Source organism: Artemia sp. Qi Xiang Cuo, chromosome 4 (assembly GCF_049724085.1).
Source record: "Artemia sp. Qi Xiang Cuo chromosome 4, ASM4972408v1, whole genome shotgun sequence".
NCBI classification, from domain to species: domain Eukaryota; kingdom Metazoa; phylum Arthropoda; class Branchiopoda; order Anostraca; family Artemiidae; genus Artemia; species Artemia sp. Qi Xiang Cuo.
Genome location: NC_142797.1, coordinates 45,523,359 through 45,548,340, shown reverse-complemented (window position 1 = coordinate 45,548,340; position 24,982 = coordinate 45,523,359). Strand labels below are relative to the sequence as shown.

The 24,982-nt window shown below is 34.1% G+C and overlaps 1 protein-coding gene across 1 annotated transcript in view; it reads left to right on the top strand.

Annotated features, from left to right (window-relative positions):
• The window catches only part of betaCOP (coatomer subunit beta), a 67,265-nt gene extending 51,214 nt beyond the window's left edge, over window positions 1-16,051 (top strand). The window contains exons 11-17 of the mRNA XM_089088330.1: window positions 356-558; window positions 2,175-2,344; window positions 4,431-4,707; window positions 5,230-5,391; window positions 8,345-8,580; window positions 12,472-12,624; window positions 15,900-16,051. Of these exons, the coding sequence (XP_088944456.1) occupies window positions 356-558; window positions 2,175-2,344; window positions 4,431-4,707; window positions 5,230-5,391; window positions 8,345-8,580; window positions 12,472-12,624; window positions 15,900-15,971 (1,273 nt within the window). The 3' untranslated portion in view covers window positions 15,972-16,051. The remainder of the gene's footprint in view (window positions 1-355; window positions 559-2,174; window positions 2,345-4,430; window positions 4,708-5,229; window positions 5,392-8,344; window positions 8,581-12,471; window positions 12,625-15,899) is intronic.
• The last annotated feature ends 8,931 nt before the right edge of the window (window positions 16,052-24,982 follow it).

Below are 24,982 nucleotides of genomic sequence, written 5' to 3'. Positions count from 1 at the left end.
TGAACTGTCAAAGTAGGGGGCTTCCAGCTGATTCGTATCTCGGTTTGTAGTTGACGTATAAGTAACAGTTTACTTGTATCAATTTTAGCTATGATTGTAATGGTGATTAATATTTTTCTAATTAAAACGTTTAATTACTGGAGTATTAAAGTTTTGATATTTTGAGAAGAAAAAAAAAATAAAACATACAATATTAGAAAATTGTATGGTAGAAGTGATCTTGTTCATGGAGTCTTTTTTGATCACCTGTGTTTCATCTTTTGCCTACCGTTTGAATTGTGACGTGTTTTCTGCTTCCTAACAGAAATCAAATATCTTGACTTTTAACTATCTCTGATGTTCCCGTTTTTTACAGGGTTTCTGGTAAGGCTAGTCATTTGCCAGTATTAAAGAAGTACATGTTGGATTCAGATTTTGCAATATCTGTCTGCTTGGCTTCCAGTTTGGTTAAACTGGCTTTGAAATTTCAAACAATGAAAGTGGACGAAAATCGAATCAATGGCTTTTTTGCTGAAGCGATGCTCATCGTGACGTCTATGCTACGGCTAGGAAGATCTAGTATGTTTATTTCACTCTTTTATGGATTTTTTTCATCTGACATATTACGTTGACCCACTAGAATATGCTAGCTCTTCCTCAAGATGTGACTGAAAGATATAATTTGATTGTTTTTTTCAGTTTAGCTATACAATAACTTCTAAGTATGATTTACTTAGATTTCACTCTAAGTATTTAGATTGTTTAGATCTAATTTATTATTTAGATCTAATTAATTTTATTAGATCTAATTAATTTTATTTAGATCTAAGTATTAAGTATTTAGAATGTTTATTTCACTCTTTTATGAATTTGTTTCATCTGACATATTACGTTGACCCACTAGAATATGCTAGCTCTTCCTCAAGATGTAACTGAAAGATATAGTTTGATTGTTTTTTTTCAGTTTAGCTATACAATAACTTCTAAGTATGATTACTTGTTCCCCCAACTTGTTCCATCTTTTACAAAATAATGAAAACAAGGTCTATTTATGACTGGCTTATATAACACTTATTTTTTGCAATGCATTTATTAATTTAGATAGGTATACTGTTTCCAATGAATAAATGGGATTGACGCGGGATTCTAAAGTCTAAAAATAAATTTATATTTCACTCTTCGTGTTATGTAAGGTGAGAATCTGAATATTCAAAGTTAAAAAAAATATTATTTTTTTCTCTTTAACAATAATAATTTGTTCATGTTTCGCATAAAAAAAGCTATTCAAGAATGGATATCCTATTGTTATACCGATAGTCACCGATATGCAGGTGATAGTGGTTTTTGAAAACAGTTAAATGTGAATCTGTTCATCATTCACGGTATGGTTTTATCTACCTTTGATTGCTTGATCAAGCCAAAAGCGGGGCGCAGTTGATTTGAACTTACTTAATGCTAACCAATGAGAATGTTCGTCTCAGAATGCTTATTGGCTAACAATTTCTTCTAGGACTTAACTTCAATTTTCAATTAACTTCGTGCTTCTTCTGTCAGGTAGACGCATTTCAGCATAAGACGCATTAAGCATAAGCATAACGCATTAAGCATAAGGCGTATTTCACGACACTTTAACTAAGGATAAACTGTACTTTGGTAAAGCCAGCTATGGCAGCAACTTAATAAAAATATTGATCGTTTTACTCGCAATGTTAGACTTCCTGGGATGGCTTTTCAATTAATGAAAAACTGATTTTCCTCTCTTTGACCACCCTCAAAAACCTGTAATCAACAACAAACCGTAAAGCAGCGTTGCCAACACTTTGAAATAAACTGTACCAGTTCTCCGACTAAAACTCTGCCGCAAGAGACTAATTTGTACCATTTGAACAGCAGGTAAAAAATTTGCCGGACCAGGAATAAAATTTTCGATGAAATAAAACTTGGAACAGATATCTGAATGAAAAAAGGAGCAAGCAAAGCCATTATGTAACGGAAAATTTGATTTTACCGAAAAGATTTTCCAATGTACCGTATTGTACCAGGACCTCTAAATTTAACCAAAAACGTTACAATTGTACCCCGTTGGCAACACTGCCGTAAATTTGAGAGCGCTTATTAAAGGCATAGCTTTGATGCTTTGTCCTCCGAGCAATAGCCAGAATGGATTCAAACTTGGTTTGGCCATGTTATTTCAGGTGCGGTCACAAAATCCCTAACTGATGATGAAGAAAACCGGATTTCTCTTTGTCTGCGAGCTTTGTCGAATAGATGCCCCGTTCTATACAATGCTTATGTTTCTGAAAGCAAGGAGTCTACTGATTACATGCTCCAAGTTTATAGTGAAGAACAAGGTGGAACCAAAAGGGTATGTAGATTGTACATAGTTTGTCAGAGTAATTTCTTTATATTTTTACTAAAATCTTCGGTTTTGACGCTTATTATATTTTAGACATTAAATGCCATGAAAAGTAAGCAAGATGAATATATCCAAAAACGAACCCAAAAGTACTTTTGTTGACTAAAAATTAATTGCTAAAGTTGTCACACCGTATGTTTTTCCTTGACATCCTAGAGTTGACTTTTTTTTAGACAAGGTAGATTTTTTTTTTTTTTTTTTTCAACGCAGATAGACAGATTTTGATCTTCTAAGAAGTGGAGCTTATATTGATTTTCCGTAAATAAAATTCTTCTGTGACTTATTCTTTTTTGAAGTTTTGATTCTGCGAATTCGCTAAATTTTGTATAAATAAAACGCTATAGCTTTCAAGCTTAATTTTTTATAAATAAAGAAAACGTCGAATACTAATAGAACTTCATATCGTCTGTTCGACAACCTAAGCGGAATTGCCGTGTATTAAATTTTAAAAGTTTAATGCCTTTAAAAGTAAGCAAGAAGACATGCATTCTTCTACACCCGAAAATGAACCCTACGCTAAGAAACAAAGGTTAACACAGTGAGCCATTTCACGGATGCTCTTTAAACCCAGTAAATAGTACACAGTCTAAGTATTGCTAAAAACAAGAACATTGCGGATACAGAGTTTGACAATTGCTTCGTACACACATAAACCTTTTCAGAAGCTCTCTAATTAGACGTAGACCCTGTAAATAATAACCTATGATAATCGTAACGCACCTTCAAACTGGAGACAAGAGCATACACCTTTATTAGCCGTGAGATATAGTTGCATGTGTTGCTCCGCAACTGTGACCCATTAGTTACAGTTGCTCCAGCACTCTACAGCTTCTTGGGGCCAGAGGTCTAGTTTTCTTAGTCTTTTGTTCAGTGAGAGTTTTTTTAAATTACCATGGTATTTTCCAATTCCCTTGGTACCAAGATTGTTTTGCAAAAATGTCCCGTTTCTATGCTGAACTCTTGTTTACTTTTCAAAGAAAAGTGAGGCGTGATTTCGAAACATAGGATGAGCACAAATATAGTATAATGAGTCCAACTTAAAACGAACCGAAATTACTATGAATGGTAAAATGAGGCATATAACGACCTGAAATTTAAATAATTAAAAAAATTAACATGCTACCACCCCCCAAGCTCCTAAATTCTGGTGTGTTATTTGCACCTTATTGAAAACAAATATATGCTTAAAACTTATTGTTTTTTTTATACTATTAAAAATTATATGTTTAATAGTTGTTGTTTTTCTTTCTTTATACTATTATAAATTAAATAGTGTTTAGACTTACAAATAAACGTTCAAATGGGGAAAAATCCATTTATTAGACAACGAAAACAGATACAAAAGTCAGGATATTTTGATCACATGTACAGCGATCGTCATCAGCAGAAATATGGAATTAATTATTTTGCTCTGTATAAATATTCTAGCTTTAATTTTAATGTTTTTGTATTTCTGTTGATGACGAACGCTGTACATGTGATCATAATATCCAGACTTTTGTATCCGTTTTCGCTGTCTAATAAATGGACTTATCCCCATTTGAACGTTTATTTGTTCGTCATAAAAAGGCAGTGTGGTCTATGAAAATAAACAATTTAGGGTATTATGACGAAAAAAAAAGTGTTGTGATTTCAAATAACTTTTATTTTATCATACCACAGTAAATCTTAAAACTGTCAGTTTATTTTTTTGGTCCAATATTCAGTAAATTATCACCTAACTTTTCATTCTTTGAAATCAGTTTGTATAGAAAATGAATTGGTGAATTATTTAATATTTTGTCAATTTAAAAAGTGTCATCTGACATTTCAAGGTGTTAATTTAAACAAAGTTGTTACTATGAATCTTTTGAAGGACATGCAATTATAAGAAAATATAGTGACGACAACTTTGTCCTTTGAATAAATGAAACTAAGTGGAAAGTCATATATTTATTCTGAGAGTTGTTTTTTGTGTAAAATGTGTGAAAGACTAATGACTTAGCCTTTGAAAAAAAAAGTCACTCTTTGATACTAACCACAGGCTCTGATACAGGATCAAGACTATAGCCATGACGCAGATTATGATGTACAGACGGCTTTCGGCAATGTTTTGAACTCTCGTGGTGGTGATAAAGCTGAAGATGTATTCGAGATGAGCTTCAATCAAGCCGTTGGCAAATCTTCAGACAAAAAAGATGAAGGGTTTGATTCAACTCTGTTAAGCAAAATCAGCCAACTTACAGGTTTTTCTGACCCAGTTTATGCGGAAGCTTACGTTAATGTTAATCAGTTCGACATTGTCCTTGATGTTCTTATGGTGAATCGGACAAGTATGTAGCTTTGTCTGTTTATTCAGTAAATTAGATTAAAGCATAAATCTCTTGTAGTTTGTCATCGTGCTTATAAATGAATTGAAACAATAAACTAAAAGGCTTTGCGCAAAACGACTTTTCAATCTTGAATACCCATTAAATATTTGATGCTGTTATTTAGTTACCCTTTCACCGTTGCTTGTTAATCTAGTTTTTCTTGATGCTAACTTTAATCTAGTGTTTTTTCTGTTGAGGTTCGTTTTGTTTCATTTTGTCCTTAGGACTTTTTTCTGTATATTTTTTGCTCTTTATTTTACTTTTTTGCACTGAGGATAGTTGAATGGAAGTTTCAATCGAAATATCTGTATATTTATTCTTCCTTTTTGTACTGGCTGGAAGTGTCTTCGTTTTGACTTCTTCACGTTTTTTTTCATTTTATGAGACATAGCCAGAGTGGTCTTAGAAATAATTTTCTACATTCATCATGATTTCCATATGTAGAACATGCTTATATATGTATTTTTATTTTATTTTTTTTAGGTGATACGCTCCAAAACTGTACTCTAGAATTAGCAACAATCGGCGATTTGAAACTTGTAGAAAAACCCTCTTCTGTCGTTATGACTCCTTACGATTTTATCAACATAAAGGCCAGCGTTAAAGTTGCATCCACTGAAAATGGCATAATTTTTGGAAATATTGGTAATTCTTCTTTTCTTGTTTATGCCAAAATTGGCTAAAAAGTAGAATCATATTGCAGCGGTGAAACACTAATTAGTTACTTTAAACTTTGCACTCTGGTAATAACATGATCGTATTATCTTGTACTGTGTTTGTAATTCGAAGGCTGCAAATCCACGAAGCAAATGTATTCGGTGTGTCCTTGGCATTTTTAGATGTAATAATACCATCACAAATTACAATAGTTATTAATCTGAAATGTCATGGATAATTCAAGGGTTGCTTACGCTCGAGACCCTATAAAATACACGAAACTGGCGCCGTTTTGCTTTTGATTGAGTCTTCTCACTTTTTCCTCTTATTTTACAGAGCAATAGAATAGAATTTCGGTGCCTTGATTTTATCTCAAGGAAATTATCAATATTCGCTGAGAAATTTAGAAATCTTTTAAAATGGTGCTAAATAGAACAAGGGCCAGAAAATAAGGTGCTGAGTTAGAAATTATTGTTTCTATCAAGTTTTGAAATGGTGCAAATAGAATATGAGCCAGAAAATAAGCTAGAGTTTATTGTTTCTATCAACTTATCAACTTTTGAAATGGTGCTAATTAGAACATTGGCCTGAAGATAAGGTGCTGAGCTGGAGTTTATTGTTTCTATCAAGTTTTGGCTGTTTCAGACAAGTTTAATAATCTTAGCTGAGAACATGCTTCTTCAATTTCTCTCTTCTTCCCATCTATTCACCAAAAACGAGTCGTTTCATTTATACAAATTTTCAGTTTTTTATAATTTATTATACTTTTTTTAAAATAAAAATAAAAAAAAGAAATAGGAAAAAAAAAAAAAAAAATAATAATACAACATCATCTACCCTACTACCACTAACTTAATACTCAACTTATTCTTTAAACCCCATCAACCATTACTAAAAAAAAATACTCGTAATTTAATGATTTAGAAAATACTTTATTTTTCAATAACCCACTTCTCGATTCCCCCACCGAACGAATCTCATAACTAAACCCTCTAAAAACCAGAGAAAACACTGACATAGGCGTAACCAAGTTATTAACATAAACTTGTTGTTTTAATCCTAGGGGCATCTACTTCCCTCATTTTACTCTAGACTTCCTGAACAATTTTTGCATTTATACCAAATGGAAATCAAGATTTCCGTCGGCGGCGTACAGTTTGCATGGTGTTAAACTTTTCTTTATTTATTTTTTCCGCGTTAACACTACAAAATTTCTGAAACTTTTCTGGAGGCAGCAAATCGTTGTAGATTGCTTCGAGTAGTAAATTCTAGAAGAGATAAGTTGAGAAAGTCATAACAATAATAGGTATTAAGCACATCTGAAAAGCTGAAGAAAAACTAGCGTGCAAAAGTTGCATTCTCTTTATTTATGTAACTCTAGAAACGAATAGTTTCTAGATAGCTGATAGCTTATATTTTCTGATAGCTAGTGAAATCCACCCCCCCCCTTCATTGAAGAATCCCGAATTGAGTTATTTTGATATGCTTTAAGAACAAAAGCTCTTAAAAGGTATATTTAAAATGAGCTTGGATCACTTTAGATTCTTATTTATTATAACTTCGTTGTAAACTGGCTGATTGAATAGGTCAAAAATATATATTTGTGTGATACATTAAATTAAGAGTTAAGTAGAAATTTGAAGCGTGTGTGTTTTTGTGGCAGAAGAACTCGTAATCCTCGCCAAACTCTCATAAACATATCTCCTGTAGAATATGAGTTATAGCTAACTTAATGCTTACTTGAATGAATTAAACTACATGATGAAAATTCGGTCTCTTACTTTCTTTAAAATTGTATTAACCATTAAGAATTTGCAAAAGCATTTTGTTACATAAGTGCATTAGCCTTCTGGTAAAAGCTGAAAATAAAAAGAAAGCGATCGTTGCTCAGAAAGAAAGACACATCTTTTTAGCTTATATTTAGGCAAATTGTGAAATGTGTCAGCCAATGTGCAAATTTGAACGTTTGAACAAATGTGTCAAATTTGAACAAATTTGACACATTTTTTTAGAGCCCCTTGGGAAATTTTGAAATTGTGTCAGCCAATTTTCAAATTTTACACATTTTTTTAGAGCCCCTTGGCAAATTTTGAAATGTGTCAGCCAATTTGCAAATTTGAACATTTGAACAAATGTGTCAGCCAATGTGCAAATTTGAACATTTGAACAAATGTGTCAAATTCGAACAAATTTTACTCATTTTTTAGAGCCCCTTGGCAAATTTTGAAATGTGTCAGCCAATTTGCAAATTTGAAGATTTGAACAAATGTGTCAAATTTGAACAAATTTGACACATTTTTTTAGAGCCCATTGGCAAATTTTGAAATGTGTCAGCCAATTTGCAAATTTGAACATGATAACAAATGTGTCAAATTTGAACAAATTTGACAAATTTGACACATTTTTTTTAGAGCCCCTTGGCAAATTTTGAAATGTGTCAGCCAATTTGCAAATTTGAACTTCGCTTATGAAGGCACAAAAAAAATATAGACTTTCAGCCGTGTTTGAGCCAGCATTAACAATGTTGAACTTTTAGAGTTTTAAAAATTATGACTGAACAAGCGGTTTAGCTGCAGTTATATACCATCTGGGGTTCATTTTTTCGGGTTTGGTTGTTTTTAGTAAATTAATCCGACATAATCTGTGTTCATTTAGATATTTAGCATATTTAACATATTTTTTCGGGTTTGGTTAATTTTAATAAATTTATCCTACTGGTGAATTTTAATAAATTAATCCTACATATTCTGTGTTTATTTAGATATTTAGCCTATTTTTTATTTTTTCGGGGTTGGTTAATTTTAATAAATTAATCCTACATATTCTGTGTGCATTTAGATATTTATTGTCTTTTTATGGTTTTATGTATGTATATCCTGCATTGTACCTTAAAAGTCTCTACTATTTCGGTTAAATTTAAAGCTCTTTGTCTCTGTTATAGTTTATGATGTGGGTGGCTCTCAATCAGATCGAAATGTTATCATTATAAATGACATTCACGTTGACATCATGGATTACATTGTTCCAGCGGCGTGTAATCTTGAGGAATTCAGGCAAATGTGGGCAGATTTCGAATGGGAAAATAAAGTCACTGTGAACACTACTCTTACCGACCTGCACAATTATTTAGAGCATTTGGTTAAATCTACGAATATGAAGTGCTTGACACCAGCAAAGGTTTTACCTTTATCTTTTCTTCTTTTTCTTCCTTTGGACTTCTTGCACAACATATCTAATTAAACTTCTGTGCACGGTTTATTTTGCGTATTTGTCTATTGAATAATGTTGTTGCAAAATTTTAACTAAAAAAATAGTGTTCAATTGATAGGATTTTGGGAAAGAAATTTAGCGTGACACATTCGTTGTACAAGTTAAGGGAATTGTATTTGCTTGAAATAATAATTTTTAATCATAAATAGTTGTTTGGCCGTTTTGCTCTGCAAGATGCTGCACAGGGAAAAAAAAAATAAGGCTCAAAAATATGGTAGAAAACTTGAAATAGAGAAGCTTAAGCTACAGATGAAGATTCCACCTGTGCTTAATATCTCTTGCCTCCAAAGATTATATTTAAGTGACGAATGCTCCAAATCTGTTATATGAGCATAAGGAGTAAGAAAATAGAACCGATGTTCCGTTGCGTGGTTCTAATCCACTTTTTAGGGGTTATAATGAGAGGAAGGTTGAGATGGCTTTGACGCGTTTTGTAGATGAAGGCTTACTGATTTCATGGATGGTCCTTTTCGGCCATCCGTCTAGGGCCTGAGGAAAAGCAGGTCATCCTCGAGTGGGAGATCGTAAGGAAGGATTTAAAGGAAATTAGTATTGCTTAGGAGGGGGTAAAGGAGGAAGCTTTGTATAGAGTGGGATGAGAGGAGCGTGCGCAGCTGTGTTAGCGTAAGGTGGCTAGGTGCTTCATTGAGCCCTTAGTAGTAGTAGGGGTAGTTCCATGTTTTTTTTTATGTATATAACGTCGTATCTACTTTGGGCAGCTAGAAGTCGAATTTATCGTAGTATTAATGAAAAAGAATATGAACTTGAATGAATAATATCTATTATTACAAAGTTGAATAAACAGAAATGAGCTTAAGTAAGCTAAATTGCTTTCAGTGACAACATTATAATCTTAACTTTGCACTTGCTAGTCAGGGAGCACCATGCTGGGGGTGGAACTCCTAGTCTTGATTGCTTTGGATAATTGCCCAGTCAAGACCAGGGCTCACTTAGAGGAAAGAACAAGTGCCCTAGTCAAACATAAGGAATATAAGGTTGATACTTTAATATATCATATAGAAACATGTATGATCATGGCTGGGAAGTTTTCCATGACAGTTCCCTTAAAAATAGTCTGTAAATCCATTATCAAAAAAGGAAGAATTGTTGCCTAATATATATATTTTCATGTTTCCAACAACCTATAAGATCCTGTGATGATCCCCCCTTCATTCAATGTTCAAGGCTGTTTGTTCTTTGTAGTGATCTCATTTCTGTAGAGTGCTGGCACTTGTTAAGTAAATGGAACACACTCAAGATTTACGCTCTGTAAGATTTGACAAAAACCGGTTTCTTTCTATATTTCACTTGGTGATAATCAGCTTAGCGTGAGAGAGAAAAACTGCAATGTAGATATATTTTAATTAAATATTTTAGTTGGTATTTTCGTTAGGTTAGGTTAGAAACCATTTAATATAATGCGTTCTGAGGGATTCCGCTTTTTATAATTCTCTGTTGACTGATAATAGATGGGTTTAAAGTCGAATCCTGGAGAACTGGCTTGTTTTATTAGTCTCATAAGTTTGCAAGTTTTTCAGGCTTGTTTAGGGGCTAAAATTGAGATACGGGAACATAAATTTAAGAATATCATCCTATCAGGTTCCATTTTTCAGTTCCAGTTTCTGGGTTGAATACTCACTATTCTCTTTTCCTTTAATCCTTTCTTTCTGCGGCACAGAACAAAGGCCTTTAGATATTTTGTGTTTATTAACTTCTAACATTTATTAAAGGGAAGCCAACTGAACCTAACAATAGCATCTTTTTAACTATTAATATAAATAAAGACGCCAGTTTTATTTCCCTTACTCTCTTGTCTTTTAATTAAGTATTAAAGCGAAGCAAATGCCGAGAAAAAGATGTTGAGAAAGGGGCTTCTTAAGTTGAATAAATGCCATAGACTGTAATTCGTAATCTTACCAAAACTTTTCAAATAGTCTTTGTTTTCATGGCAATTCTACGGTCATTACAATTAAGCTATGTTTAGCTTTGTGGCTGTTATGGATTTTGAAAGTCTTGGTGGCAAAACAAAGATTCCGTTCCGTTATGCTTAACGTTCCTCTTATGAACAAGAACTCATCGTTTATCATTTGTTCGATTCATCTCTTGCTATTTATATGCAAATATACTTGAATTATTATCCCGTATTATTCTATAGTAGATGCCTCGATATGTCGCCAGGGTAAATATCGACACAATTTGCCAAAGCATATAGATTTTCTGGATCTCCGAAAGTCCTTTTCACTTTTTGTAATTAAATTTTTCGCTGTGCCACTTTAGCTGTAATGCAAGACAGCAATAAAATCTACTGTGTAACCAAAACTTGTTTTCTTCTTCCTTGAATTGTCGAATGTTGCACTTTTTAAATATATTTGAATTCTAGTTTATAGCTTTTATATTTTGTAAGTGTGCGATACTCCCTCAAGGAGTGGTAACCCTTGAGGTAAATATAGCCAAGAAACTGACACAGCTGTGTGATGAGTTTATTTTAGATGGCGTTGTGATGAGAATTGCTGTTGTTTTTTGAAAATTTGGAATATACTGTCCGTTGAGTATCAACAGTGGGGAAAGGGACAAAGGTTTATGAAAATCGTTGGGAATGGGTTGAAAACTTTCAGATATTATCTCATATGAAAATTCTCTGAAAGTTTTTTCCACCTAGCTCAACTACTTTCATCAAAATTTTGAGAGAAAGTTGACCAAAAAGGATTTATTTACTCGGAAAGTGAATATTTTTCATATTGTGTTGAATATTTATCCGTTTCTCACTTTTCTTGTTATTTTTTTTTTGAATGTAACATTTTTAAAGTTTGATTAATAACTTTATGTATTACACAAGATTAAGGTTAGAGAACAGATATGCTATGGCCACAGATAATTAACGAAAAATTCTATCTTCATAGTATGTCAGTATTATAGTCAATTCGTTACCTTATTAGTCGACCATTATTTAATTCATGGTTAGTCCCAAGGACGTGCCGTAAATAATTTCTACTGCAAGACATCTGTGTATTTAAGGGTCCATCAATTCCTGTATTTGCAAATTGACACAGCTCTAATATACTCATCATACATAAGATATAGATTTAAACATGTAGTGTGTATTCTGCTCATTCTGTAAACCACATTTAAACCATGCCTAGTAGAGACACCTGACCATTATTCAAAAAGTAATGGGTTTGAAGCGCATTTATGATACATTTTTCGGTACAAATCTCATCATTCTTGTTTTAATTATTTTCTTTTTTAGCCTTTAAATAAAGAAAAAAAAATGTGGTAGGGTGGAGAGGGGTGGGGTCTACAGTTTTATTACGGTCAAGTTTTAATTTGATAATTCTAGATGTGATAAAAGAAGATGATCAACTCTGATCTCCAAACTATTCCCTGTAGTCACTGTCTTGATAAAACAGTTCCCATATTCTGTTAAGAACTTCCAGATTTACTTTAGATTCTATATCAACGGACAGCTTCTTATCTTAGAGATTGTATCTTGAGGTGTTTTTCTAGACTGACCTGTTTCGGCCTTATCCTGTGATAGCGGAGTGGATTGATACTCTGCTTGGCAAAACGGGGCCCAGGGATCGATTCCAGCTGTCGCCTGGCTCGATGACAGGCTTGCTATCAGTTCCTGTGAAAAAGATCGAACTACTGAAACGTCTATTTGACGCCTTATGTGCCGTCAATGACTCAGGAGGAACTCTATCCTGTTCAGCACTCTTTTGCAGCAACTAGGGCTATCTCAACTATTGCTAAATAGCTCCTTTAAAAAAAGAAAGAAAATGTTTGTCTCCCTTTTTACAGACTTTAGCAGGAGATTGCAATATGCTGGCAGCCAATTTGTATGCCAAGTCAATTTTTGGAGAAGATGCTCTTGCAAACGTCAGCATTGAGAAGCCATTAGGTGAGAACAATGGTTCTGTTGTAGGACACATTCGAATTCGTGCAAAAACTCAGGTATTGTTGTTCTTGTCCTTTCCTTCTTTTTTTCCTCATTTTGTCTTCCTGTCGTCTATCAGTTTTATTTATATATGCCTCTTCTTTCCCCCTTTCTATCTTTATATCTCTGTAATTGTGTTGTATAAGCAACACTTTGGTTTTGCCTTTTTTTTTCTGTTCTTTTTTGTGTTGTAAATTTTGGTTTCCTGCGAGAAAGTAGTAAGGGTCCTCAATCTGTGGTTTTACACAAAAATTGAAGCTCGAGCCGGATTGTTTGACTATTGTAATGCGTTGATATAAGTTTTATATTTTGGGACATCAATTGGCAGATCATAATCATCAGTTATCACTGGTTTGCAACTTTGCAGCCTATTGCTGGTTTCTCACATGTATTCGAGGCCAGAAACCTTTGCTTCTGTCTTTATCACGAGGAGTGGCTGGTAAGGAAGAATATAATACCCTGCTCAAAAATAAAGGAAGGAATTAGATACTTGTACTAAGTACATATTATTGACTACTTATGTATATTTGATGGTAAGAAAAATTTTCTTCCTGAATCAAACTGTTTTTACTATCAAATAAATTGGAAATAGAGTCTTTATGTTTTGGACCAAAGTAACACAGAATCTGCTTCCATACATGATGCATTTTTAAAGTTAATAGCAATTATTGGATGTCAGTAAAATAGAGAATAATGGTGCTTTTAAGCAGAAACAGCGTTTTCTTATGTCATTTTCTTCTCATTAAGAAACGTGTCGTGAAATCTCTCGGAGAAGAAATTTTTCTTGGAACGCACTTTTAAAGGTGCGTTTTATGGTGTTAATTTATAGCGAAGAGACAAAATCCAAGTGTTGCTTCTGCAATACTTCATGTTGCTCAGGCCAGGAGTGTTGTCTATAGTAAATAGCCATAAGGCTTCAATGCTTTATTATTTATTTATTTTTATTTGTCCCTAGAGGCACTTCATATGGAAGGGGTGGTTGTATAAACTTTGGAGGGGGCTCATTCGAGTGGAAATCAGAAGTTCTAGTACCCTTCCTAAAAATCAAGAGCGATTGGAGGGCAACTTCCCACGCCCTCTTTTCCTCAAATGCATCAGATCAAAATGTTGAGATTGCTATTTTGTTCAAAATAGGCCAAAGGTCAAATAACTGTGCCTCCAGGGAGGACAAAACCCCCCACAGCTCTGGACCAAGGGTTGTAAATTATGCAAGTTGTCCATTGTTAACATATGAGCTTTTTATAGACGGGGTTGTCGTATAAACTTCGGAGGTGGCTCATTCGACCGGACATTGATATTTCTCATTCCCTTCTAAAGATTAACAAGTGATCGGCCGGCAATCTCCCCCCCCCCCCCCAACACTCTTTTTCTCCAAGTGTATTCGATCAAAATTTTGAGATAGACTTTTTGTTCAAAACAGTCCAAATAACTATGTCTTTGGGGTTGACAAACTCCCCTCCCCCAACTCCCGGGGTAAGGGCTGTAAGTTATGCTATAGCTTTTCTAAAGCTTGTTGCGTGATTTGCGCATTACAAATGTTTTCATATATATTTACAATATTGAAAAATAAAATAGAAATTACTGCGAAATAAAATTTTGAATTCATGAGCTTCTGGGAATCCAAATCATTATATATTAAATATTCAGTTTATTTTCATTAGTTCTTCCCAGTCATCATGATTATTATAATGATCTCATATTTATTTGTCGTCGATGTTTTGAAAAACAAAAGCATAACAAAACATATAGTTTTAAGTAAAACGCAGTTTATAGTATTTTTATTTCTTTTAAGTTTGACTTGAACATTCAGTTTAATTTCTACTTGCTTTAAGGTTAAATTATTCATCTAAATTAATACCTGCTATCTATATGTTTTCTATGTTGGTTTATTATAATTTCTGTTCGTCTTGGGTTGCATTTATTCTCTAATAGTAATTTCTGGTCGTTTTGAATTTGAATTATTATAGTAATTAATTTTTACTGTTCTTAAGGTCCAGACCGCCTCTACTAGGACGAATGAGCCTTAAAATGTATGTATCTGCAAAGAGATGTTTCCTTACCTATTGTGACAAGTTCCAGCAGCTCTGTATTGTTTTTAACTTGGATTCATCAACTCCTCAGCAACTTCCATGTGTTCATGTTTTTTTCTTTTTTGAAATTCAATAATTCTCGAAAATATTTTGCTGTCCTACTTTTACGCTCATCAGACAAAAATGCCATGATGTAAGCCAATTGGTATGCCATCACAGTGATTAAGAGCAAACGATTGCTCTTAATCATCAAAGATTGTGGGAAGTTTTGAGCTGAATTTAGGCTAAAGCTTCGACTCATGTTTTGTAGCTAGAAATACAAATTAAGTCGTAATGAAATATTGGAATGCTGAATTAAAAACCAAGTGTTTGAATTTTTTCCATAATAAATTGTGTTGTTCTCTCCCTAAATATTGTCCTTGTCCTAGCGGAATTTTTTGAAGCGATTGATTGTAAAATCAAACTGCACGAAGTTCTGATGAGTGTGGTATCATCAAGTGAAGTGTCACCACCGTATCAAATTGTGCCTTGATGAAATGAAGTCAACAGGAAGCCAGGCAGATTGAACTCTGCCTTTCAAGTTTTTTAGTAGATTTTGCGCAAGTCTCTTGATTGACGGTTTTGATTACAGAGTAATAAAAGAACTTTCATTCAAACTACAATATTCCATTTATAGTATCAAGCTTAAACAAGAGAGATTTAATAGATTTGTTTTTAGATCAGTTCACAGCTATCTTGGGACCCATCTCTAGGGTAGCATTGCGCAAAAAGACACAACAGAATCCATTTGGAAATCTTTAGAAACCCTTGCACAGTTTTGACAAATTAGTAAAGACAAATTAGTTTGCTCCTTTATTAGTAAATTTTCTATAAGATTAAAAAATTGAAAAAAATTATACCCCATAATCATAAAAAAGCATTAGAATGATTCTGCCATTTGTATTTTTTTTATTTTCTTTTTTTTTCAGATGTAAATTTGACTAATTTCGGACTGTAATACATTTAAAGACTTGTTATTCCTGTTGAAATACAGGAGCAAATACAATAAAAAAAGAAAAAAAATTATGTGGATTATATTCACCAGATGACTGGTATATTATAACGCAAATTGGAAATTTGTCTTCTATCCCATTTTTCTTCATTTTTTTATGAAGTTATTCGATTTGGTAACTGAACCATTCTAATCTCTATAGAACCCCACCTCTGAGGAGGCATGGCCATTTAAGTTGATTATTGACTTATTTCTATATTTTTATTTTTAGGGAATGGCTTTAAGTCTTGGTGATAAAGTGAATGCCATCCAAAGAGTTATGCCAAAGCCCACTGGTGTGTAAAGTGGAGTGGTTTCTTTTCAAATGCTTTTAAGTTATTTTTGTTGTGGTTGGTGATGAAAATTAAATGGCTTATTGGTGTTTTGGTAAATTATTCAAAAATAAAAAGTATTCATAATTATTCCCAAATTAGGTTGATGCCTACTCTCATTTATCGTATCTTCAACTCCAACAGGTATTGCCATTTTATATTTTCTGGTCTCTATTATATACAATTATATAATATTGTAATTATATACAAACATAAATGTTTCATATGTAATTACACTATATATACAAACATATATGTTTGTAATATACAAACATAAATGTTTCATATGTAATTAATTATATACAAACATAAATGTTTTGTATATAAACATTTTGTGTTTATATAAAAATTTTGGCATACCCGAATAACTTTTTTGCAAAATAAATTTCTTAAAAAGGAATTGTTCAACCAACATTCTATAAAATTTCATAAAGTAAAAAGAAAAAAAAATTAAAGAACAATTACAATCTCACAACCCTTCCTTACGACACGCGGGATTGAACCTATGCCCAACCAATTGGCAAGCACACCTCTTTCCTCAGCGCAATCGTAAGGTGACAGAAATAATGATTCTTCTGTAACATTGTTGTTTTTATATATGAATTTTAGTTGACGTAGTTACTTTTTAGCATATTCGAAAGCAGTTTTGAGGATTTGCTTACATCAATAGAAATTCGAAATCCATGGGTTATATTCCAGCATACGTTGAATTGCTAAAATTGGCAACACGAAATGCAGCGCTAATACAAATATAATCCTGTACCCATTTTGATAATCCCGGGCACTGTAGAGAGATATAAACAGTAGGATCATCTCAACCATTAGACAAAGCCGGATCTTTTACCGAAAATACTAGATTTTGCTTAAATATTCGTGCGAAGGGGAAAAAAACTGTCATATGAGCCCTCATGGTCAGGGCCTATATTTTGCCTCCTCGTAGTAGTTCAATTGTCGTTTCCATTCCTTGTTTCGATATTTTTCTTCCTTTTATGTTCTTTCGAAACCGCGCATAAGTGTGCATAAATTCAATATGAGTCTAAATAAATGACGGACAATTTTTTTTCCAAAAGCGTTGAATTTTGTTGCAAAATTTGGAAGGGATTTCGACATTGTAGTCTGCTACATACACGTTTTGGTACGATCAAGGGTATAATCTAGAATCCGGATTATTTTAGTATTACACTAAGATATGAATAGAATGGGGCGGGAGGATACAAAAAAATATTTAAGGGAAATGGGAACTTCAGGGGAGGGTGTGAATAGGGAGGCTTTGAATGGATTGGGATGGAAGAGGAGTGCTCGTAGCTGTGTACAAATATATCACCGCCGTATTTGCGAAATTTTATCACACATACTGTCAGTTTCCGTATGGAATGACAGCTTATATTTTCCAACTTCCAGGGCAGTCGATTTTTTAATTATGGCCTTTAAAAGCGTGCCAATTTTAAAACAAAAAATTTGAAACTAAATGTTTTACAAAGTACCCATAAAAATTGGCAATTCAGTATGCTACCATAGGAAGTAAAAGTCTGATATTTATTGTTTACAACAAAATTGTTTTACATGTCCAACGGTTCCCATCAAAATTTTAGAAAAGAAAACCTTTGACCAAGTTTTTGGCGCTCTGGAAGAACACAGGAAAGGGAGTTTATTTATCTTGCCTTTTCTGAGAAAAGTGAATCTGGTGGCGTTACTTTTCACCTTCATTTTTGTCACTCCATGTATTCAAACATTGACCTCATCATCTCATTGATAGTTACACAAGGGCCCTTATAAGTGACATTGGGGAAACTATTGACGGCGACTAGATGAATTTCTAATGTGTTGGAAGTTGACGAGCCCTTTTTACGTGTGATTTTTCAGAATTAGCATGGGTTGTGTCCATGTACTGGAGAAAAACCTTTCTAGTTGTGGGGTTACTTACAGAGAGACTTGAAAAGAGCATCATTCGCAATGTAAAGCTATATCTTTAGTTTAAAAACCTTAAAAAGTACCCTTGACAATTTATTGCGCTTGATTCATCGAGTCAATTTTAAGGAGTAACTGGTAATTACAAATTAGGTAAAAAGATATCAGATAACAATCAGATTTTGATTCTGGAGAAACAAAATTGTTTGAAAGCAAGAAAACCAGATAGGTCATAAAGAGAAAATTAGAAACTTCCTATATTCAAATGTTATAATAAAAATAGCAAACCTAAGCGCTTCTTGTGATTAATGGATTAATATGTAGAATGAGGAAAGGTGCCAGCTTTATTTATAAAATTAATCAAAGAAGCTTAATGGCTAACCGAAAGTAATTAGAGGCATTGGTATTTTGCCGGCCGTAGGCTATACTTATGTAATTTGTTTTGAGGGGTGAACTAATATGGCTTTTAATTGATTGCCAAGAAACGAGACCAAAACGTTTCTCCTGTTATAGTTTTGTCAGTCAGCCCGACCAAGGTTGCTACAGCACTTTACGTTACTAAGCAACGTAAAACTAATTTTTGGCTGAGATCCAGTAATCCCTTCTGTTAGATTATTCCGCATAATAGGGGGGCTGTCCTTCCTACACCCCTCGCTCGTTACAATAAAGCGTTTTATATTAATTTAATGGCCCTTTTGTTTCAGCAGTCGTTCATAAACAAATGGGACAAAAGTTAAACTTTAACATAAAAAGCGAGGGCGGTGGGGGGGGGGCAGCCCCCCCCCCTCATGTACGGAATAATTTTGTTCGTTGAAAGTAGAACAATTTTCTTGTATGTTTAATATCTGATTGTTATTCAATTCACGTCCAGGCAAAACCAAGATACATGGACGCCCATATCGGGGAGGGGTGCTCCAGCCCCCCCCCCTGGCGGAATAATGTATGTAGTGTATATATTTTTTTATTTTCTATTATACAGCTTTGGTAGTGCCGATTAGATCAGCTAAGCCCATCCTCCCTAAAAGTCCGCTGATGGGCGCCAATGCCCAGATATGATGAGGGGTATTGGTCCAATAGCCTCCGATTTCTTATTGTTAAATTGTCTATATCAATAACTGCAATTGATTGGCATTGTCCCGATTTGTCAGTTCTTCTGCATAAGAATTAAAATGTTGAATAAATCTGTACCAGAGAAATTGCTTAAGGATTGTTCTGGGTACCCGGCTGACTGACCGTGTTTCAAACAATAGGCTATACGAAAAATGTGGTTCAATACCGCTCTCTAGGGCTATAATGAAAGAAAGGTTGAGGTGGCTAGGGCACGTTGTGCGGATGAAGGATGACAGATTGCCGAAGATTTTTCTTTTTGGCCAACCATCTAGGGCTAAACGGAAAGCAGGTCGTCCCCGTCTGGGGTGGGAGGACGTCATAAAGAAAGATTTAAAGGAAATGGGAACTTCGTGGGCGCAAGTAAAAAGGGAGGCTTTGAATAGATTGGGGTGGCGGAGGAGCGTGCGTAGCTGTGTTGGCCTCAGGCGGCTTAGTGCTACGGTGAGTTGTTAGTAGTAGTAGTAGTAGTAATATCTTTCCTATAGAATTTTGAGTGGGCTGAAAGAGGTATTATTTTTCAAATAGATGGAAACTCTGCTCGACATCGACCTGACATCATGACCTCTAGAGTAGGGTTCTCTGTTGTTTAAATACTTTATGTACAAATTTGTAAATACATTAAAATTGTGTATATGAATAGGAAAAGATAAACAAAAAATGCTTCTTAAAGGTATTTCAACCTAGATAAGAATCGAAAGGGGTGAACTGGTATCATATACTGTAATTATCGATACCAGACCAAGTCCATGGGAAGTAATTACTCTTACTTTTTAGTCCCAGCCTGTTATCGCTGTGCACTTCCATCACAGTGCAACCCTTCTACATTTGCCACTAATTTCGTATTTTTAAAATATTTTTTTTTTAAATCTATCCTAAATAATTTCTGAGACCACACTGGCTAATCATGATAAAACAAAAAATCGCGGCGAAAGGAAGAAATAGATGACAATTACCCATTGACCGTTACTAATAAAGGGTCGTCCTAATTCAGTTTGGTGGTTTATTTTAATGTTTGATTTTTATTTTTTTATCAGTTTAATTCTGCACTGAGGACGTTCACGCGGAGGTCTTTACCGACATATTTGAATAATTTTTAAATTTTTCCCCTGGCTTTTAATTTTCCTAATTTTCTTCCTTTCTTCGCGATTTTTTGTTCTAACTTCTATCCGCCCCTGTTATGATACCCCCCCCCCCAAATAACACGAAAAAAAGAATTAAAAGTGTATAAAATTATTACTACAAGATATTATAAAATATAAATTATTGTTATATTTTGGAAATTTGGTATAATATACAAAAAATACTTATTTTATTAATAATTTTTATTTGTCATACTGTCCCTTTGGCTACTCAAGTTTATCTATGGGGGAACATTTCGGAAGGGTATTATCCACTGGGGGATTTTCGGGGGTGGAAGATTTTTCGGAAAGAATTTTCTACGGGAGGATACGCTTAGTACCGAATGCTGCTCCGTAGAATAATGAAAGACTGGTCAAGATAATTAGATTACGTGTTGCATATCATGGATCAAAGTTTTTCGACAATTCATGTTTTTTGGTGATCTATCTGGGGCCAAACGAATAGCAGGATGTCCTCGAACCGAACTGGAAAGACAACGACGTTCCCTATCCATAATTGCCTCATCGATTTAGGAGCTATATTGCGGTTACCAAGGCGGTACCCAGGATTTATTCTGAGGGAGGAGGGTTGCTCAAAGATTTTTTCGGGGGGGGGGGTACACCAAAAATGCATAAAAAAATCGTTTATATCCATTTTTGTTACGTTTTTACGAGTCAGACAAACATTTCGGGGGGGGTCAAACCCCCCCCCCCCGGGGCGGCCGTTGCGGTTATTATAGCTTATTGCTGGAGGCATAGGAAAGTTGTCGTTAGGTCAAATTTGAAGTTGTCAGTGGAGTAACAAAATGGGTTCAGACCAATTAGCGATTGGCTTTAGCTGACCTTTCAGTTCTTCTATTATTTCGTCCCTTTTAGCAACATCGTCTTGTATCTCTTTGTATATCATTGCTTCTCATTTCCTTATAAACTCCTCTTCCGAACTGATTCTAGATCTTTAAGAGCATTATCAACTCTTCTGGTATGTTTGTAGCATTTTGCTCGTATTAAATATGGCTTCACGTAAGAAGGATTAGCCATAATCTCTTTAGTACAGTCCTTTATGATGGACGCAGTGTAAAAGCTATGAAGTTTCTTTTTTAGCAATAGCTCTGTTCATGTAAAGTACTGCAATATTTGACCCAAAATCTAAGGGGCATTTTTTTCGGGATGAACAGACCCATCTCTTCATCCCTAGAAATTATCGGAGTGGTTTTAGCTGCATTTCCAACAGCTGTTGGCAACGTCAAACCATACATCTATTGGCAACGTCTTTCAGTTTTAATGCTTTTTGAGGTTTGCCATATCTTGCCTCTCCAGAGAATATTTTTTCTAAGCTCCATGAATTTATCATTTTCTCTTCTATTTGGGGAACATAATCCAGGGGGTGTCCTTTACATTGCCCGTCAGCTTGGAGAGATACTAAGATCGGTTACTTTTGTACACAAGTATGATGTAACAAACGTATCTTAAAAATTTGCTTCTCAAGCGAGTGGCGTCATTTTTGAATAGGTCCATTCCATAATCTTTTAATGTGCATGTGAATAACATATTTATATCTACCGGTGCAAAAAGGTTAAAATCACAATCGACGCTACAAAAAAACCCACACCAGCCTTGAAACAAATGCCAAGTGCAACAATCACCAAGACTGTACCTAAATTTGGGTCGCCAAAAGACCAGCGACACCTGAAATAAAAAAAATGATAAGATTTTCATTTATTCTTTAATAGTGATTTCTGATCTTTTTAAGTTTGAATTATTATTGGAATTTATTTCTGCTGGTCTTAAGTTTAATATATACAAATTTGGTCACTAGACTACTTCCAGTGTGTACTTTTTTCTCTTCTGATTTTGCCTTTTTTGTTTCCCCTTTTTTTGTATCCCCTGATATGTCATCATATTCCTTGAAATGTAGAAATAAATGGTTTCTGTTTTTTCCTATTATTATAAATTACAAAAAAAGTTAACGGTAAAATCTTATAAAAAAACGACAGGCGCAAAAATAATGTTTAAAATTTAAATAATCACATACAAAAAAAAAACGGAAAATTGGAGAATAATTAATCAACTTTCACTGCACCAGCACCAACTGTGTTAAATAATGAAACTGGCTGTGAACAGTGTAAATATTGCATAGGATTTTGACCCTGATTTTATCATTGGCTAATTCTGAGGGTAGGAAGTGCCATAAAGTGATAATGATGAGGAATGTACACGAGATAATACTTTAAATGGTGAGCGTATATCAAAGCCAGTTGTGATTGAATTAGATGGCAATCAAGAAATTGAACAAGTTATTGCTCAGCATACAGAAAAGAAGAAGGCAAAGAGAAAGAAGATGACTGAGTATTGTGTAGGACGTCGCCGAACCAATGGCTCCCCATCGTCACTGACCAGCGACTCTACAGGATTTTTTCCTTATTTCGCTTGACAATGCGATTTAAAGTAATTTAAGGTAAGGTAATTGTGTCCATTTATCAAAAGCTAAGGCAGAAGAAGTTACAGAAAGAGCAGCTCCTCTTCGGCAAAGGAATGCTCAAGTAAATTGGTTAATCTCGATACTCCAGAAGAATCAGAGGGTGAAGCACCGCCAGATTTACCTTCTTTCACCCTCATCCGCCTTCATTACCTTCTTAAGTTTAACATTTAAGAATTCGGTCACTAAACTACTTCCAATGTGTTGAAAGAATTTTCAAATTGAGCTATCGAAGAAACTAGCTAGTTTCTTTTCCATACTCGGCATACTTTTTTTCTCTTCTGGTTTTGCTTTTTTTGTTTCTGACTTCAAGTTTTTCTTTACTTTTATCAGCTTCTGTCTCTTTGGTTTTTTATTCTTTATTATTCAACTTTCTTGTCAGATTTATGTACAACTACATCCATTTTTTTCGTTTTCTTCTCCCGACAACTTCTTTTCTAGTTCATCCATCTCTTCTTGTCGATTTTCACAAACATTTGACTCTACTTTCCCTAGTTTCTCAATCAAATAAGGTGGCACAAAACTAATAACTAAACAATACAAGCTGTTTTTGAACAAGCTCTTCAAAAAGGCTAAGGGTATTCCGGCAAAATTTTGGGAGATCTTGAGGGGTATGCTGAGCTAAATTAAAATAAACTATCTGTATCCAAGTCATCGAAAAGGTCAATCTGCAATATTTTAGGAACGGGTAAGGGTATTAACTTGTAAACTTTCGGGACCACTACTACAACTGCTTCAGTTGCGGGTACAAATGAGGCTGATTGTGACTGCAAAACTGCTACTTCCAACTGTGACTGTGACTGCTACTACATCTACTTTTGACTACTTTCATGGATCAAATTCATTGAAACATGTATTTAATTCCATATTCTGACAAAAACTTATGTTAACTACTTCTTTAGATTTTTTACCTAAGTTGACTAGTTCCTCGTTTTTATAGTAAGTTGAATTTTACACTTATTCCATCTTTTTGTTTTGCTAAACACTGTTATCAATTATTAATTAAAACGAAATTTTCCGAAAAAGAAAGTTGTCAAAGAAGAGTAAAGAGCCATATTAAACTTAAAAGCAGCAGAAATAAATTCCAATAATTATTCAAACTCAAAACAACCGCAAATTAAATGAAACTCAATGAACGACCACAAATTAAATGAAACCCAAAACGATAAAAAATTAAATAAACAATCATAGCAAACAAACATACAACGGTCCTGATGCAAATGAATTAGTAAATCTTAAAACGTGTAAAACTTAAACTGAATATTCAAATCGAGCTTAAAGCGAAAAAAAATCACTACAAACAAGAGTTTGGCAATTGCTTCCTTCCCCCTACCCTAACTGTAAATGTTAAAGCCTACTGTGTCGTTTGCGCTTTACTGAAAGCGAATTATATTACAAATAATTTCTTTTATGCTTACAACATTGGAAAAATAAATAAAAATTACAGTGAAATAAAGTCTTGAATTGCTGAGCTTTCAGTAATTAATATCATTATGTGTGAACTATTCAGTTTAATTTCAAGACCTACATATTTTTCAATAAAATGCATTTCTCATAGCCTGAAAAGCTCCAGCCCAGGTCTCTCTACCACTTGCCACTCTTGTGGCAAATAGCAAACTTTCTACGAGTCAAATACCCATACTTATGGGGAGCAGTGTAACAATTACTAGTCCATCGGTGGCTCCAGTTGCTGATGTGCCAACACCCCCAAAGCCACATCAACCTACTCCATTTGTTCAATCGTTGCTGACTATGGATGACACAACTTGTATTGTTTTGTGGCACCTTATTTAATTGAGTAACTAGGGAAAGTAGTGGCAAATGTTTGTAAAAATTGACAATCATTATAGTGAAAAAGCATTGATTATTTGAATTTTTGTAGATAGAGCCGCAAGCCTGTTTTCGCATTATATTATGAATTAGAAAAGACGTTGTCGGGAGAAGAAAAATAAAAATGGAGATATATGTGCCGCAAACTGACAATGAATAATTTCGGAGACTACACTGCCTTTCCATGACGATAAATAAAAGTTCCAAATAGGGATAAAATCCTTCTTAATAGACAGTGTATAATAAATTTCACAAAAAATACCAGATATTTCGGTCACATATACAGTGACCGTCATCAGTAGTAAAACTGAGCTTTTACTACTGATGACGGTCACTGTATATGTGACCGAAATATCTGGTATTTTTTTGTGAAATTTATTATACACTGTCTATTAAAAAGGATTTTATCCCTATTTTGAACTTTTATTTATAATCTGACAATAAAGTTGGAGAATAAAGGAGAAGAAACCAAAGAGACAGAAGCTGACAAAAGTAAAGACAAACTTGAAGGGCAGCTGAAAATGGAATGGGAGGGGGACTG